Genomic DNA, 18,599 nt, shown 5'->3' on the forward strand with positions numbered 1-18,599 from the left:
TGCTCTGCCCACCTCCAAACCCGCCGCGGGGGAGATTCCCCCAGATTGAGATGTTAAACTGAGGTTCCCGTCTGCCTTTCCCAAGGATTTCGGGCAAGCAGTTCAAGACCCGACATCTGCATTTGAGGAAGAGCACGGGAATTTTCCCAGTGTTCCGCCCACAACCAACGGCAGCAAAAAAAATAAATAGGTTGGTCATTCATCTTGTTGTTCGTGGGATCTTGCTGTGCGCACTGGCATTTACCTGTATGATGTTACTGCGCTCCCAAAAGTAATGCTTCGGCTGTGAAACACTGGGGATTTGGAAGTTGCTGTTGATAGATGCTCTTTCGGGGAGCTGGCATGAACACAATGGGCTGAACGGCCTCCCTCTGTGCTGTAAACGTTCTATGATTCTGTACAAGTCTCTTGCCTCTAACTCTTACACAGCATGTGACTGAAAGGAGATTTTTAAACCCGCATCACTCTACTTTAACCAAAACACTTATTTGCAACACTCAACTCCAAATCCTTTCTGTGAGGAAATGGTCGATAGCCTCCCCCACCCCCACCAAGCCGATGTGCGGGAATATGATTTCTGTCTCTGGCAGGAGCGGCCGAGAGGCTCCAGGATGATCCTGGAGAATTAGCAACTGTTACTTCCCACTTATGTTCAGGAGATTGCCACTGGGCTAGACCAGCCATGCTCTAATTTGATGGTGGGACAGTTTCGGGGGGCTGAATGGCCTCCCCTTGCTCCTGTATAGACACCCGGCTCCCGGTGATAAGTTTGAGTCTGTCCTGAAACACTGCAGTGGGTGGCCTCACTGGAAATCGAGCTCGCAATGAGTAACTCTGCAGAAATGTGACTTGTTTAGCAGGGATTAGAATGTGAATTTCTTTGGGATTTAACTTCAAAGTTCCAATAATAATGCCAAGTCCAGTGATCACATCCCACCGTCTGGGCTCCCGCTAGAGTGAACAGACCCACCATTCCCCTCATACGGCTGGAGATCGTGTAATCATCTGACATCAGCAGAGATCAGATACGGCTAACTCATCTCCTGGCCGCTCTCCCTCATCCAAATCCACCACCAGGGCGGAGAAAATAAACTTGTCGTCCTTCATTAAACTGTCAACCGTCCAGAATTCCTTGACAACAGGCTTAAAGCAACCAGTAATCTACCTCAATACTACTAACAAATACCTGCATTTCTATAGAACCTTTCACCACCTCAGGATGTCCCAAAGCGCTTTACAGCCAATGAAATATAGTCACTGTTGTAATGTAGGAAACAGCAGCCAATTTGCGCACAGCAAGATCCCACAAACAGCAATGTGATAATGACCGGATTATCTGTCATTGTGATGTTGGTTGAGGGATCCGTATTGACTAGGACAAGCTCCCCTGCTCTTCTTCCAAATGGTTAGTGCCATGGAATCTTTTACATCCACCTGAGAGGGCAGACGGGGCCTCGGGTTAACGTCTCATCTGAAATGCAGCACCTCTGACAGTGCAGCTCTCCCTCAGCATTGCACTGGAGCGTCAGGCTAGAGTTTTGTGCTCAAGTCTCTGGAGTGGAACTCAAACCAACAACCTTCTGACTCAAGAATATGATTGCTGATTCCAAGGGTGCATGATGTGGGTGCAGGTGAGAGACTGGGTCCCATGTGGGTGCAGGTGAGAGACTGGGTCCCACGTGGGTGCAGGTGAGAGACTGGGTCCCACGTGGGTGCAGGTGAGAGACTGGGTCCCACGTGGGTGCAGGTGAGAGACTGGGTCCCACGTGGGTGCAGGTGAGAGACTGGGTCCCATGTGGGTGCAGGTGAGAGACTGGGTCGCACGTGGGTTCAGGTGAAAGACTGGGTCGCACGTGGGTGCAGGTGAGAGACTGGGTCGCACGTGGGTTCAGGTGAAAGACTGGGTCGCACGTGGGTGCAGGTGAGAGACTGGGTCCCACGTGGGTGCAGGTGAGAGACTGGGTCGCACGTGGGTTCAGGTGAAAGACTGGGTCGCACGTGGGTGCAGGTGAGAGACTGGGTCCCACGTGGGTTCAGGTGAGAGACTGGGTCCCATGTGGGTGCAGGTGAGAGACTGGGTCCCATGTGGGTGCAGGTGAGAGACTGGGTCGCACGTGGGTTCAGGTGAAAGACTGGGTCCCATGTGGGTGCAGGTGAGAGACTGGGTCGCACGTGGGTTCAGGTGAAAGACTGGGTCCCATGTGGGTGCAGGTGAGAGACTGGGTCCCACGTGGGTGCAGGTGAGAGACTGGGTCCCACGTGGGTGCAGGTGAGAGACTGGGTCCCACGTGGGTGCAGGTGAGAGACTGGGTCCCACGTGGGTGCAGGTGAGAGACTGGGTCCCATGTGGGTGCAGGTGAGAGACTGGGTCGCACGTGGGTTCAGGTGAAAGACTGGGTCCCATGTGGGTGCAGGTGAGAGACTGGGTCCCACGTGGGTGCAGGTGAGAGACTGGGTCCCACGTGGGTGCAGGTGAGAGACTGGGTCCCACGTGGGTGCAGGTGAGAGACTGGGTCCCACGTGGGTGCAGGTGAGAGACTGGGTCCCACGTGGGTGCAGGTGAGAGACTGGGTCCCATGTGGGTGCAGGTGAGAGACTGGGTCCCACGTGGGTGCAGGTGAGAGACTGGGTCCCACGTGGGTGCAGGTGAGAGACTGGGTCCCACGTGGGTGCAGGTGAGAGACCGGGTCGCACGTGGGTGCAGGTGAGAGACTGGGTCGCACGTGGGTGCAGGTGAGAGACTGGGTCCCACGTGGGTGCAGGTGAGAGACTGGGTCCCACGTGGGTGCAGGTGAGAGACTGGGTCGCACGTGGGTGCAGGTGAGAGACTGGGTCCCACGTGGGTGCAGGTGAGAGACTGGGTCCCACGTGGGTGCAGGTGAGAGACTGGGTCGCACGTGGGTGCAGGTGAGAGACTGGGTCGCACGTGGGTTCAGGTGAAAGACTGGGTCCCATGTGGGTGCAGGTGAGAGACTGGGTCCCATGTGGGTGCAGGTGAGAGACTGGGTCGCACGTGGGTTCAGGTGAAAGACTGGGTCCCATGTGGGTGCAGGTGAGAGACTGGGTCCCACGTGGGTGCAGGTGAGAGACTGGGTCCCACGTGGGTGCAGGTGAGAGACTGGGTCCCACGTGGGTGCAGGTGAGAGACTGGGTCCCACGTGGGTGCAGGTGAGAGACTGGGTCCCACGTGGGTGCAGGTGAGAGACTGGGTCCCATGTGGGTGCAGGTGAGAGACTGGGTCCCACGTGGGTGCAGGTGAGAGACTGGGTCCCACGTGGGTGCAGGTGAGAGACTGGGTCCCACGTGGGTGCAGGTGAGAGACCGGGTCGCACGTGGGTGCAGGTGAGAGACTGGGTCGCACGTGGGTGCAGGTGAGAGACTGGGTCCCACGTGGGTGCAGGTGAGAGACTGGGTCCCACGTGGGTGCAGGTGAGAGACTGGGTCGCACGTGGGTGCAGGTGAGAGACTGGGTCCCACGTGGGTGCAGGTGAGAGACTGGGTCCCACGTGGGTGCAGGTGAGAGACTGGGTCGCACGTGGGTGCAGGTGAGAGACTGGGTCGCACGTGGGTGCAGGTGAGAGACTGGGTCCCACGTGGGTGCAGGTGAGAGACTGGATCGCACGTGGGTGCAGGTGAGAGACTGGGTCCCACGTGGGTGCAGGTGAGAGACTGGGTCCCACGTGGGTGCAGGTGAGAGACTGGGTCGCACGTGGGTGCAGGTGAGAGACTGGGTCGCACGTGGGTGCAGGTGAGAGACTGGGTCCCATGTGGGTGCAGGTGAGAGACTGGGTCCCATGGGGGTGCAGGTGAGATACTGGGTCCCATGTGGATGCAGGTGAGAGACTGGGTCCCATGTGGGTGCAGGTAAGAGACTGGGTCCCATGTGGGTGCAGGTGAGAGACTGGGTCCCATGTGGGTGCAGGTGAGAGACTGGGTCCCATGTGGGTGCAGGTGAGAGACTGGGTCCCATGTGGGTGCAGGTGAGAGACTGGGTCCCATGTGGGTGCAGGTGAGAGACTGGGTCCCATGTGGGTGCAGGTGAGAGACTGGGTCCCACGTGGGTGCAGGTGAGAGACTGGGTCGCACGTGGGTGCAGGTGAGAGACTGGGTCCCACGTGGGTGCAGGTGAGAGACTGGGTCCCACGTGGGTGCAGGTGAGAGACTGGGTCGCACGTGGGTGCAGGTGAGAGACTGGGTCGCACGTGGGTGCAGGTGAGAGACTGGGTCCCACGTGGGTGCAGGTGAGAGACTGGATCGCACGTGGGTGCAGGTGAGAGACTGGGTCCCACGTGGGTGCAGGTGAGAGACTGGGTCCCACGTGGGTGCAGGTGAGAGACTGGGTCGCACGTGGGTGCAGGTGAGAGACTGGGTCGCACGTGGGTGCAGGTGAGAGACTGGGTCCCATGTGGGTGCAGGTGAGAGACTGGGTCCCATGGGGGTGCAGGTGAGATACTGGGTCCCATGTGGATGCAGGTGAGAGACTGGGTCCCATGTGGGTGCAGGTAAGAGACTGGGTCCCATGTGGGTGCAGGTGAGAGACTGGGTCCCATGTGGGTGCAGGTGAGAGACTGGGTCCCATGTGGGTGCAGGTGAGAGACTGGGTCGCACGTGGGTGCAGGTGAGAGACTGGGTCCCATGTGGGAGCAGGTGAGAGACTGGGTCCCACGTGGGTGCAGGTGAGAGACTGGGTCGCACGTGGGTGCAGGTGAGAGACTGGGTCCCACGTGGGTGCAGGTGAGAGACTGGGTCCCACGTGGGTGCAGGTGAGAGACTGGGTCCCATGTGGGTGCAGGTGAGAGACTGGGTCCCATGTGGGTGCAGGTGAGAGACTGGGTCACACGTGGGTGCAGGTGAGAGACTGGGTCCCATGGCACTGGGAGAGAGGTGTATTCAGGAATGGAAATGCTGACTGGAGGGTGGGTGGAAACGGACCAGAAAATATAGCATTTTAAAAACGTATCCCGGGATCCGGAGTCAACAGAAGCTCTGGAATTTCCTCCCTCTCTCCTCCTTTAAGACACACCTTAAAACCTCCCTCTTTGACTAAGCTTTTGGTCACCTGTCCTAATATCTCCTTAAGTTGCTTGATATTAAATTTTGTTTGCTCTTGTCTTGGGACGTTTTACTACATTAAAGGCGCTATATAAATGAAAATTGTTGATTACTGTTCTGCTGTGAGTGGGACTATGGGAAGCCCCCAGTCACTGGAACACTGAAGCTTGACTTAATTAATCACTGCTTTCTGCTCGATCTGGGACTCTTTTCATTTTCCCTGATTAATTGTCTGTCTTTGGCAAAGAGCCAGAGCTCTCAGTCAAGCAGATAATTGCAAAGTGAAAAATAAACCTCCTTGGTGTTAACACGCCAAGGCTCCGATACATGGAACGACTCAGCAGTAAACGCTCCTGTGCTCTGGTTCCCAACGGAACACAGCTGTAGAATTTCCACATCTTTTGTCGGGAAAGTGAGCGTGTGGGAAGTTTAACTCCTCGCGCTCCTGCTACGTCACATCATCACTGTGTCAAAGTCCCGCACAATGATTCCTGCATTGAAATTAGATGTGGCAGTTGGCCATTCAGCCCATCCTGATCATTCACTCCCGCCCTCACTCCCTCAAGACCCTCCTTGAGCATTTCTGGCACACAACAAACGTTTGTTTGTGGATGTTTATGTTTATAGATGTTTATTAACATCCCAAGGTACTCCACAGGAGGGTTATCAAACGTAATTTGACACTGAGCTACATAAGGAGATGTTAGGACATGTGACCAAAAACTTTGTCAAAGAGGTAGGTTTTTAAGGAGCGACTTAAAGGAGAGGTTCAGGGAGGGAATTCCAGAGCTTAGGGCCCAGGAGGCTGACAGCATGGCTGCCCGTGGTGGAGCGATGGGAATTGGGAATGGGTAAGAGGCCAGACTTGGAGGAACGCAGAGATCTCGGAGGGTTGAGGGGTTGGAGGAGATAGGGAAGACAAGTAGTTTCATCATCCATCACCACGTCTGCCTGGACCATATCACATTCTATCAAACTTCACTCTCCTCTGCCTGTGGGATTGTGCTGCAGAGCAAAGGCAACCATCTCCTGAAACCCCTCCAACCCTCCAATCCTCCAACCCTCCAATCCTCCAACCCTCCAACCCTCTAACCCTCCAATCCTCTAACCCTCCAACCCTCCAACCCTCCAATCCTCCAATCCTCCAACCCTCCAATCCTCCAATCCTCCAACCCTCCAATCCTCCAATCCTCTAACCCTCCAACCCTCCAACCCTCCAATCCTCCAATCCTCCAACCCTCCAACCCTCCAATCCTCCAACCCTCCAATCCTCCAACCCTCCAATCCTCCAACCCTCCAATCCTCCAATCCTCCAACCCTCCAATCCTCCAACCCTCCAACCCTCCAATCCTCCAATCCTCCAACCCTCCAATCCTCCAACCCTCCAATCCTCCAACCCTCCAATCCTCCAATCCTCCAACCCTCCAACCCTCCAATCCTCCAATCCTCCAACCCTCCAATCCTCCAACCCTCCAATCCTCCAACCCTCCAACCCTCCAATCCTCCAATCCTCCAATCCTCCAATCCTCCAACACTCCAACCCTCCAATCCTCCAACCCTCCAACCCTCCAAACCTCCAATCCTCCAACCCTCCAATCCTCCAAACATCCAATCCTCCAACCCTCACCTCCAACAACAAGCAATGGAACACTCATGGCAGCAACATGGGACCATCACCAGGTCCAACTCCGGATCACATCCCATCTTGTCTTGGGCATGATGTAGTCAGGCTAAGTTACAAAGAGGGACTGAAGCGTTTAATTAGCAGCTGATTGATTAAAGCCAGCATTCCCAGGGATTAAGGACACAGGCCAATGGACACTGAGTTGGTTGAGTTGAGGAATGAGTGGGAGCAGACGGGAATAAAGCCTCACTCGACTCCTGGCACTGCCTCATGTCACAATTCTGACCGTTTCCCCCCCAACCTTTCCCCTGTCCCCCAGGCTTTCGCATGGGAAATTCAGCTGATTGTAAAGAGTGTCTAACTGCTTTAGCCAGATGCTGGCTTTCCATCCGCACTGTTCCCACCCCCCTGAAGTAATTCTCCCTCATTAACCACTCCAGATGTTCTGGCTGTTTATAATCTCTATTTCTGACTGTGACAAATCATCAAAAGGCCAATTTTGCATACACTGAAGGCACTGAATTAAACCTCTGGGCCTATCGACTGCCCTCTTGGACAAACATCACTCTCCACTAATTAGACCCCATGATTCATGCTCCATGTCCCACCCACCCACCCGTCACCATCCTTCCACATTCCTGTCATCATTTGCTACGTTTCACATCCAAATTGACTCATGTTGAACTGTAAGTGCTCTCCCAGGGAAGTGAAGTTAAATGTCTCAGTAACACAGTCTATAGAGGAGTGAGTGTCGTCAGGTGTGCATTTACAGACACAACATGTGCTAATGGTGAGTTCTGAATCACTTCAAAGCTCTGGGCAGTCACTTTACTGACAACCACTCAGCTATCAGACAAATAGTCAACAGAGTCACTGGCTTTGAACTTCAGTCTGAGAGAGAGTCTGTGTGAGTCTCCATCTCTCTCTCTCCCTTCCTTTGTCTCTCTCTCTCACTGTCTCCATCTCTCTCTCCCTGCCTCCATAGAACATAGAACATAGAACATTACAGCGCAGTACAGGCCCTTCGGCCCTCAATGTTGCGCCGACCTGTGAAACCATCTGACCTAAACTATTCCATTTTCATCCATATGTCTATCCAATGACCACTTAAATGCCCTTAAAGTTGGCGAGTCTACTACTGCTGCAGGCAGGGCGTTCCACGCCCCTACTACTCTCTGAGTAAAGAAACTACCTCTGACATCTGTCCTATATCTATCACCCCTCAACTTGAAGCTATGTCCCCTCGTGTTTGCCATCACCATCCGAGGAAAAAGACGCTCACTATCCACCCTATCTAACCCTCTGATTATCTTATATGTCTCTATTAAGTCACCTCTCCTCCTCCTTCTCTCCAACAAAAACAACCTCAAGTCCCTCAGCCTTTCCTCGCAAGACCTTCCCTCCATACCAGGCAACATCCTAGTAAATCTCCTCTGCACCCTTTCCAAAGCTTCCACATCCTTCCTATAATGAAGTGACCAGAACTGCACGCAATACTCCAGGTGCGGCCGCACCAGAGTTTTGTACAGCTGCAGCATGACCTCGTGGCTCCGAAACTCGATCCCCCTACTAATAAAAGCTAACACACCATATGCCTTCTTAACAGCCCTATTAACGTGGGTGGCAACTTTCAGGGATTTATGTACCTGGACACCAAGATCTCTCTGCTCATCTACACTACCAAGAATCTTCCCATTAGCCCAGTACTCTGCATTCCTGTTACTCCTTCCAAAGTGAATCACCTCACACTTTTCCGCATTAAACTCCATTTGCCATCTCTCAGCCCAGCTCTGCAGCCTATCTATGTCCCTCTGTACCCTACAACATCCTTCGGCACTATCCACAACTCCACCGACCGTCGTGTCATGCTCAAATTTACTAACCCACCCTTCTACACCCTCATCCAGGTCATTTATAAAAATGACAAACAGCAGTGGCCCCAAAACAGATCCTTGTGGTACACCACTAGTAACTAAACTCCAGGATGAACATTTGCCATCAACCACCACCCTCTGTCTTCTTTCAGCTAGCCAATTTCTGATCCAAAGCTCTAAATCACCTTCAACCCCATACTTCCATATTTTCTGCAATAGCCTACCGTGGGGAACCTTATCAAACGCCTTACTGAAATCCATATACACCACATCCACCGCTTTACCCTCATCCACCTGTTTGGTCACCTTCTCGAAAAACTCAATAAGGTTTGTGAGGCACGACCTACCCTTCACAAAACCGTGCTGACTATCGCTAATGAACTTATTCTTTTCAAGATGATTATAAATCCTATCTCTTATAACCTTTTCCAACATTTTACCCACAACCGAAGTAAGGCTCACAGGTCTATAATTACCAGGGCTGTCTCTACTCCCCTTCTTGAACAAGGGGACAACATTTGCTATCCTCCAGTCTTCCGGCACTATTCCTGTTGACAATGACGACATAAAGATCAAGGACAAAGGCTCTGCAATCTCCTCCCTGGCTTCCCAGAGAATCCTAGGATAAATCCCATCTGGCCCAGGGGACTTATCTATTTTCACACTTCCCATAATTGCTAACACCTCCTCCTTGTGAACCTCAATCCCATCTAGCCTAGTAGTCTGAATCTCAGTATTCTCCTCGACAACATTTTCTTTCTCTACTGTAAATACTGATGAAAAATATTCATTTAACGCTTCCCCTATCTCCTCTGATTCCACACACAACTTCCCACTACTATCCTTGATTGGCCCTAATCTAACTCTAGTCATTCTTTTATTCCTGATATACCTATAGAAAGCCTTAGGGTTTTCCTTGATCCTATTCGCCAATGACTTCTCGTGTCCTCTCCTCGCTCTTCTAAGCTCTCCCTTTAGATCCTTCCTGGCTAGCTTGTAACTCTCAAGCGCCCTAACTGAGCCTTCACGTCTCATCCTAACATAAGCCTTCTTCTTCCTCTTGACAAGCGCTTCAACTTCTTTAGTAAACCACGGCTCCCTCGCTCGACAACTTCCTCCCTGCCTCACAGGTACATACTTATCAAGGACACGCAGTAGCTGCTCCTTGAATAAGCTCCACATTTCGATTGTGCCCATCCCCTGCAGTTTCCTTCTCCATCCTACGCACCCTAAATCTTGCCTAATCGCATCATAATTTCCTTTCCCCCAGCTATAATTCTTGCCCTACGGTATATACCTGTCCCTGCCCATCGCTAAGGTAAACCTAACCGAATTGTGATCACTATCACCAAACTGCTCACCTATATCTAAATCTAACACCTGGCCGGGTTCATTACCCAGTACCCAATCCAATGTGGCATCGCCCCTGGTTGGCCTGTCTACATACTGTGTCAGAAAACCCTCCTGCACACACTGGACAAAAACTGACCCATCTAATGTACTCGAACTATAGTATTTCCAGTCAATATTTGGAAAGTTAAAGTCCCCCATAACAACTACCCTGTTACTCTCGCTCCTGTCGAGAATCATCTTCGCTATCCTTTCCTCTACATCTCTGGAACTATTCGGAGGTCTATAGAAAACTCCCAACAGGGTGACCTCTCCTCTCCTGTTTCTAACCTCGGCCCATACTACCTCAGTAGATGAGTCCTCAAGCGTCCTTTCTGCCGCCGTAATACTCTCCTTGGTTAACAATGCTACACCCCCCTCTCTTTTACCATCTTCTCTGTTCTTACTGAAACATCTAAATCCCAGAACTTGCAACATCCATTCCTGCCCCTGCTCTACCCATGTCTCCGAAATGGCCACTACATCGAGATCCCAGGTACCAACCCATGCTGCAAGCTCACCCACCTTATTCCGGATGCTCCTGGCGTTGAAGTAGACACACTTTAAACCAAGTTCTTGCTTGCCAGTGCCCTCTTGCGTCCTTGTAACCTTATCCCTGACCTCACTACTCTCAACATCCTGTACACTGGAACTACAATTTAGGTTCCCATCCCCCTGCTGAATTAGTTTAAACCCCCCCGAAGAGCACTAGCAAATCTCCCCCCCAGGATATTGGTACCCCTCTGGTCCAGGTGAAGACCATCCTGTTTGTAGAGGTCCCACCTACCCCAGAAAGAGCCCCAATTATCCAGGAAACCAAAACCCTCCCTCCTACACCATCCCTGCAGCCAAATGTTCAACTCCTCTCTCTCCCTATTCCTCTCTTCGCTAGCACGTGGCACGGGCAACAACCCAGAGATAACAACTCTGGTTGTTCTCGCTCTAAGCTTCCACCCTAGCTCCCTGAATTTCTGCCTTAAATCCCCATCTCTCTTCCTACCTATGTCGTTGGTGCCTATGTGGACCACGACTTGGGGCTGCTCCCCCTCCCCCTTAAGGATCCCAAAAACACTATCCGAGACATCACGAACCCTGGCACCTGGGAGGCAACACACCAACCGTGAGTCTCTCTCGTTCCCACGGAACCTCCTATCTGTTCCCCTAACTATGGAGTCCCCAATGACTAATGCTCTGCTCCTCTTCCCCCTTCCCTTCTGAGCAACAGGGACAGACTCTGCGCCAGAGACCTGTACCCCATTGCTTACCCCTGGTAAGTCGTCCCCCCCAACAGTATCCAAAACGGTATACCTGTTGTTGAGGGAAACGGCCACAGGGGATCCCTGCACTGCCTGCTGGTTCCCTCTCCTTCCCCTGACGGTAACCCATCTACCTACTTCTTTTACCTGAGGTGTGACTACCTCCCTGTAACTCCTCTCAATAACCCCCTCCGCCTCCCGAATGATCCGAAGTTCATCCATCTCCAGCTCCAGTTCCCTAACGCGGTTCTCGAGGAGCTGGAGTTGGGTGCACCTCCCGCAGATGCAGTCAGCAGGGACACTCTTGGCGACCCTTACCTCCCATTTTCTGCAGGAGGAACATACAACTGCCTTAACCTCCATTCCCACTTTTCTAAATTCCCAACAAATCTACTGAAAACCAAAAAAAAAGTCAAAACTTGTTAGCTTAGCAATCCGACGGACAGAACTTTTTTTCTCTCTCTCTCTCACACTGCCTCCATCTCTCTCTCTCTCTCTCTCTCTCTCACTGTCTCTCTCTCCCTCTCCCTGCCTCAATTTCTCTCTCTCTCTCTCTCTCTCTCTCTCTCACTCTCACTGTCTCTCTCTGTCTCATTGTGTGTCTCTCTCTATTTCTTTCTTTCTGTCTATCTCTCTCTACTTTATTACAACAGCACCCTCTGCTGTTGGCTCCATTCCTGCCCAGAACATCTGAACTTGCCTCAATATCTCCTTCCAGCCTCACTAACCCAGTACAGCAGTGATTCACTGCACGACCTGGGACAAAGATGCTGCAATATTCACCATCTGTCTCAGAAGCTCTTTGGGAAGGTTAAATGTTTGCTTTAATGAGACAGCTGCTGTGTTGGATGTCTTTCTGAATCTCTGTCTTCTTCTCTCTTACTCTCTCTCTATCCCTGTCTCTTTGTCTCTAGTTGTTTGTGTTTCTACTTATATCTTTCTCTCTCACATGCTGAGCGGGCAGGAAAGTGGAACTGAAGTCCAAGATCAGCCATGATCGTATCGAATGGTGGAGCAGGCTCGATGGGCTGTATAGTCTACTCCTGCTCCTATTTCTTGTGTTCTTGTGTTCTGACTCTCTCTCTCTCTCACACACACTCTCTTCCTCATTCAATGTCCCCATCTCTTCCCCTCTCACTGTCCTTCTCTCCTATCTCTTTTCTTTCCCCTCTGCTTTGTCTCTTACCTGTTCCTCTCTCTCTCTGCTCCCTCTCTCTCCCCCTCCCCTCTCTCTCATAAGAACATAAGAAAGAGGAACAGGAGTAGGCCATTCAGCCCCTCGAGCCTGCTCTGCTATTCAATGAGATCATGACTGCTTTTCTACCTCAACTCCACCTTCCTGCACTATCTCCATATTAATTAATTTCCTTCATGTCCAAAACTCCATCGATCTCAGCCTTGGATACACTCAATGACTGAGCATCCACAGTCCCCTGGGGTAGAGAATTCCAAAGATTCACAACCCTCTGAGTAAAGAAATGTCTCCTCACTTCAGTCCTCTTTTTCCCTCCCTGCTCCTCTCATTCTCGCATCCCTCCCAGAGCCTGTTTGTGTTGGAAAAGGCTCCAGTTTCCATGACTTCATTCTATTTATTTCTGGCCCTGAAATGTTTATCCCTGTTTTTTTTTTTTCTCTTCTCTTTTCAGAGTGAAGAATTTGACATTTACACGTTGTACTGCATGAACTATCCCAGGTAAGTGAGCCCTTGCTGCTTGACTTTTCCTTTTGGGAGGGAAAGTGTTCTTTGATCTGAAGGATTGCCAGAACCAGGGAGTGTTGTGGCCAAAGCAGAGTTTAGCAATGCACAGAGGGGAGAGGCGGAGCAGTTCTGTCCTCTCACTGCTGGGATCTGGGTCGGAGTTCGTAATTAATGTCCCGTCTCCCTACAATCTGTAAAAACAGTGTCTTTTCCAAACTATAGTGGGCGAGGGATTTCCAGAGCCACAAAGCAAAATTCCATTTGGAGGTCAGGTGATTCCAGTATCCAACTGAGGAGATACAATGTGCTCAGGATTACTGGGTTACAGCAAATGGAAAATCTCATCTTCCATTTTTATTGCAGGGATTCTGGTGTTTTTCATTATGTTTGGATGTTCTGCAGCTTACATTCCTTTCTTCATGAAAACGGCTACAACTGTCGCCATGTGCGTCAGTACCTGCAGAGGGAGCTCCCAGAGTAGGCCGGGGTTGTAACCTGGTCACTAGGCTGGGACTGGTTGCCCGGTTACAAGGCCGGGTTTGGTGCTCTGGGCGGGAGTCTCAAGGGATGAAAGTGATTCTGTGACGAATACGAGGAGGGAACCTGTAGATTTAAGCTCAATCCCCTCCCTCTTTCCGCAATGTTTTTCTCTGTTTTTGCAGCTCCGTGTCTGTCCTGCGAGAGTGCATGAAAAACGGAACCTTGGCCAAATTCTTCCGCGAGAGGCAGACCACCCTTTCACATTCGTTGCCCCTGGAAACGTACCTCCTGAAGCCAGTCCAAAGGATTCTTAAATACCACCTCCTGCTGCAAGTAAGGCTGAGAGATGGAGCCCGTCCCAGAGGCAGTCCAGATTAAATACATGGGGGGTGGGTGGACATGGGGGTGTCTTCGGCCATTGGTCTGACCCCTGCCATGACCTCCTTCCCAGTTTCATTTATGATGCCAGCCGGGTTCCTCCTGTGCGCCTCAAGGAGAAGGGGTGGTGGGGGGGGGGGGGGGGGGGTGGGGGCCTCGTTAACGGGGTGGGACACCCCAGAGATTCTGCAGAAACTGTGGACCCTCTAGATGGAAGTGTCCGAAGGCTCCTAAGGGCCTTAGGAGAGCGTAAGAGGCAGGGAGATCCCTGGTACTGCGACTCCTCCCAGCAAAATTGAAGCCATTGCCACTCCCCTGCCCATGGGGTAACTGGGAGCATTAGTGGAGGGCAGGACAATGGGACAGGACATAAGGACATAAGGGCAAGGAGCAGGAATAGGCCATTCGGCCCCTTGAGCCTGTTCCACCATTTAATAAGATCTTCTGTCTCAACTCCACCCTCCCGCACTATCCCTTGATTTCCTTATTATCCAAAAAGAGGTCTTGTGCCTGGGCTGTCTGCCCCCCATCATTTGTCTGCAGTGATGGGCTGACTGCTGTCTATAACCTTGCAGTCAGTGGTGGGGGAAGTGGGAGGAGAGGAGGAGGGTGGGAAATCTGGAATGGGATCATGGGGGGAGACATCAGTCAATCTTCCCACCTGAGTTTTCCTCTCCACCTGTACTGCTTGGTTTTAGGCAGTGTGATGCGGGTTGTGGGTAGTGGGGACAGTGGGTGGGGGAAGGGGGGGCAAATCCTTAAATTCCTTCACCTGAACCCACAGCACGTTGCATCGTGTCCAAGGGCAGAGCAAGATCCCGCAGGCCTCTCGGCGAATGAAACTGCACAGGATCAGGGAGCTGTCACTACCATCCTTGTATTCACTCGCGTGTAGAAGATTAAGGAGGTGTTTTTGGATGATTAAAGGATTCGATAAGGTCAACAGAGAGAATCTATTTCCTCTGGTGGTGGGAGAGTCCAGAAAAAGGGGGTAGAACCTTAAAATTCGAGCCAGGCCGTTCAGGGGTGATGTCAGGAAGCACTTCTTCACACAAAGGGGAGTGGGAATCCGGAACTCTCTCCCCTGAAAAGCTGCTGAGGTTCAATTGAAAATTTCATAATCGAGTTGAATGGATTTTTGTTGGGGAAAGGGAGTAAGGGATAAGGAACCAAGGTGGGGAGATGGAGTTAAGACACAAATCAGCCATGATCTAATTGAATTGAGGAACAGGCTTGAGGGGCTGAATGGCCTCGTCCCGTTCGTATGGTCCTCCGAGGATCATAAGGGCAGCTTGGCCAATCTGTTACAGTCCTGTCGCCACTGGCAACGGATTGAGGTCTGAGTTGTGACGGAGGGTGGAAAGTGCGCGATGTGGATTTAATAATGTCCAATGATTCTTGACCCAGGAATTGGCCAAACACTTTGATAAAAGTGCTGAGGGGTACGAGATGGTGAAGGAGGCCATTATCACAATGACCGCTGTGGCTTGGTACATCAATGATATGAAGAGGAAGCAGGACCAAGCTGTGAGACTCCAGGTAAAGAGAGAAGAATTCTTCACTCCCGCCCCCCTGCACTCCACAAATTGTAAACTCAATCCGGGAAAAGGCAAATTAACCTTTCATTCAAAACATTAATTCTTTACCCAGAGAATGGTGAGAATGCAGAGCTCCCTACGACATGGGGACTTGAGGCAAGTTGCTTAGAAGCTTTTCCTTCACATATTCGTATGCAGGTGGCATTCCCGCCTTCCACCACATTCCCTCCTTCCACCACATCCCCCCTTCCTTCCATCCCCCTGCCGTGTTGGGGAAGATCCAGGAGAGATAGGGTGCTTGTTTCTGGGGGAGCCAATGCACAGGGACACACGGCTCCTGGGATCACAATGAAGCAGGTAGTACAGAGGAGTTTGGGTGTGTTCCTGGAGGGCGAAGGGATTGAGTGGCTACAAGAAGGCAGGTAGTTGGGTTGGATCTAAGGGAAAGGCTTGTTAAGCCCATATTGTCAATTCCTGGCTGTGGCTCAGTGTGAAGACCTTTCCCCTCAAGGTCAGAACATCATGGGTTCAAGTTCCACTCAGGCCTCGAGCACAAAACCCAGGCTGGTACTCCAATGCAGTGCTGAGAGAATGCTGCACTGTCAAGAGGTGAGATGGTAAATCTGCCTTCTCAGGTGGAAGTAAAAGATCCCATGGTGCTATCTTAAAGGAGAACAGGGGAGTTCTGCTTGGTGTCCTGGTCAATATTCATCCTGCAATCAATCACAAAAACTGATGATCTGGTCATTATCACATTGCTGTTTGTGGGATCTTGCTGTGTGCAAATTGGTTGCTGTATTTCCTGCATTACAACAGTGACTACACTTCACTTCAGAAGTATTTCACTGGTTGTAAAGTGCTTCAGGACATCCTCATGGCTGGTTCGGGATTGGTAATGGAAAGAGTTGGGAATCAGGCAGTATTTAATTACCCAGCTCCTTCAGCTGATACCATCTCTTGTCGTTTTTTACAGGAGATTCAGAATTCACTGCTGAATTGGAAAGGCCCCGATCTGATCGCATTTGGCGAGCTTGTTTTGGAAGGAACATTCCGGGTTCAGAGAGCCAAGAAGGAACGCACTTTATTCCTGTTCGATAAGATGCTGCTAATTACCAAGAGACGAGCAGAGCAGTATGCCTACAGCATGCATATCTTTGTGAGTGTCTCATTGCGAGGGACTGGTGGGATAGTAACAGGGAGGGAACCCGCGTTAACTCAAAATACTGAGGGCTCCTCATTCACGTCACTCCCCATCCCGTTTTGATGGAAAACAATTCAGAGGGGAGAGGAAGAGGAGAGAAAATGAGGGATTGGGATCATCAGGGATCAGAGTGAGACAGAGAGAGATGAAGAATGAACAAAGAGCATGAAAACAGGTTAAACAATGGAAAAGTGGGAATCGGCTGGAATTTGAGTGGCCCGAGCTTAGGCAGAGATCAGCGAGCCTGTGGGAATGGGTGCTGACTCTGTGCCTTAAGCAGGGAGACAGACCAGTTCCTGATGAGAGCAGAGGCAGTTGTCATAATGATAATAAAAGCAGAACGTGTCGGAAATACTCAGCAGTTCTGGCAGGATCGGTGAAGAGAGAAACCGAGATAACGTTTCAGGTCAGTGACCTTTCATTAAACATATGAACTGGGATTTACGGTCACTGACCTGAAACGCTGACTCAGTTTCTCTCTCCATCGATGCTGCCAGACCTGCTGAGTATTTCAGACACTTTCTGTTTTATTTCAGGTTTCCAGTATCTGTAGTATTTTGCTTCTGTCATAACAGATAAACTTCCTCCGTGAGATGACGAGGGAGTTGTACAGGGATTTTCCTCAGTTTCTGATATTGCAAAACCGCTATTAGAATTTAAAGGGCACACATTTTACCTGAAGGCAGTTCAAAGCAGGTGTCAGCATAAACTGATTTCTCTCCAATGAAGTACTGAGGGAGGGCTGCACTGACAGAGGGTCAGTACTGAGAGTGTGCTGCACTGTCAGAGGGTCCGTACTGAGGGAGTGCTGCACTGACAGAGGGTCAGTACTGAGAGTGTGCTGCACTGTCAGAGGGTCAGTACTGAGGGAGTGCTGCACTGTCAGAGGGTCAGTACTGAGGGAGTGCTGCACTGTCAGAGGGTCAGTACTGAGAGCATGCTGCACTGTCAGAGGGTCAGTACTGAGGGAGGGCTGCACTGTCAGAGGGTCAGTACTGAGAGCGTGCTGCACTGTCGGAGGGTCAGTACTGAGGGAGTGCTGCACTGTCAGAGGGTCAGTACTGAGGGAGTGCTGCACTGTCGGAGGGTCAGTACTGAGAGAGTGCTACACTGTCGGAGGGTCAGTACTGAGGGAGTGCCGCACTGTCGGAGGGGCAGTACTGAGGGAGTGCTGCACTGTCGGAGGGTCAGTACTGAGGGAGTGCTGCACTGTCAGAGGGTCAGTACTGAGAGAGTGCTACACTGTCGGAGGGTCAGTACTGAGGGAGTGCCGCACTGTCGGAGGGGCAGTACTGAGGGAGTGCCGCACTGTCGGAGGGTCAGTACTGAGGGAGTGCCGCACTGTCGGAGGGTCAGTACTGAGGGAGTGCCGCACTGTCGGAGGGTCAGTACTGAGGGAATGCTGCACTGTCGGAGGGTCAGTACTGAGGGAGTGCTGCACTGTCAGTGGGTCAGTACTGAGGGAATGCTGCACTGTCGGAGGGTCAGTACTGAGGGAGTGCTGCACTGTCGGAGGGTCAGTACTGAGGGAGTGCTGCACTGTCGGAGGGTCAGTACTGAGGGAATGCTGCACTGTCGGAGGGTCAGTACTGAGGGAGTGCTGCACTGTCGGAGGGTCAGTACTGAGGGAGTGCTGCACTGTCGGTGGGTCAGTACTGAGGGAATGCTGCACTGTCGGAGGGTTAGTACTGAGGGAGTGCTGCACTGTCGGAGGGTCAGTACTGAGGGAATGCTGCACTGTCGGAGGGTCAGTACTGAGGGAGTGCCGCACTGTCGGAGGGTCAGTACTGAGGGAATGCTGCACTGTCGGAGGGTTAGTACTGAGGGAGTGCTGCACTGTCGGAGGGTCAGTACTGAGAGAGTGCAGCACTGTCGGAGGGTCAGTACTGAGGGAATGCTGCACTGTCGGAGGGTCAGTACTGAGGGAATGCTGCACTGTCGGAGGGTCAGTACTGAGGGAATGCTGCACTGTCGGAGGGTCAGTACTGAGGGAGTGCTGCACTGTTAGAAGTGTTGTCTTTCGGATGAGACGTTTATCCGAGATCACCTCTGTCTTCACAGGTGAACGTAAAGGATTTCACTGCTTGTATTTTGAATTAAAGCAGGGA

At 51.7% G+C, this 18,599-nt stretch overlaps 1 protein-coding gene across 8 annotated transcripts in view; it reads left to right on the top strand.

Annotated features, from left to right (window-relative positions):
• LOC137352989 (pleckstrin homology domain-containing family G member 1-like) overlaps positions 1-18,599 on the top strand; it is a 143,925-nt gene that overhangs the window by 110,427 nt on the left and 14,899 nt on the right. For all 8 annotated transcript variants that reach the window (XM_068018838.1, XM_068018845.1, XM_068018839.1 and 5 more), the window contains 4 exons: positions 12,842-12,888; positions 13,557-13,707; positions 15,160-15,291; positions 16,264-16,446. In XM_068018838.1, the coding sequence (XP_067874939.1) occupies positions 12,842-12,888; positions 13,557-13,707; positions 15,160-15,291; positions 16,264-16,446 (513 nt within the window). The remainder of the gene's footprint in view (positions 1-12,841; positions 12,889-13,556; positions 13,708-15,159; positions 15,292-16,263; positions 16,447-18,599) is intronic.

The sequence above is a fragment of the Heterodontus francisci genome, chromosome 40, assembly GCF_036365525.1.
Source record: "Heterodontus francisci isolate sHetFra1 chromosome 40, sHetFra1.hap1, whole genome shotgun sequence".
Taxonomy (NCBI): domain Eukaryota; kingdom Metazoa; phylum Chordata; class Chondrichthyes; order Heterodontiformes; family Heterodontidae; genus Heterodontus; species Heterodontus francisci.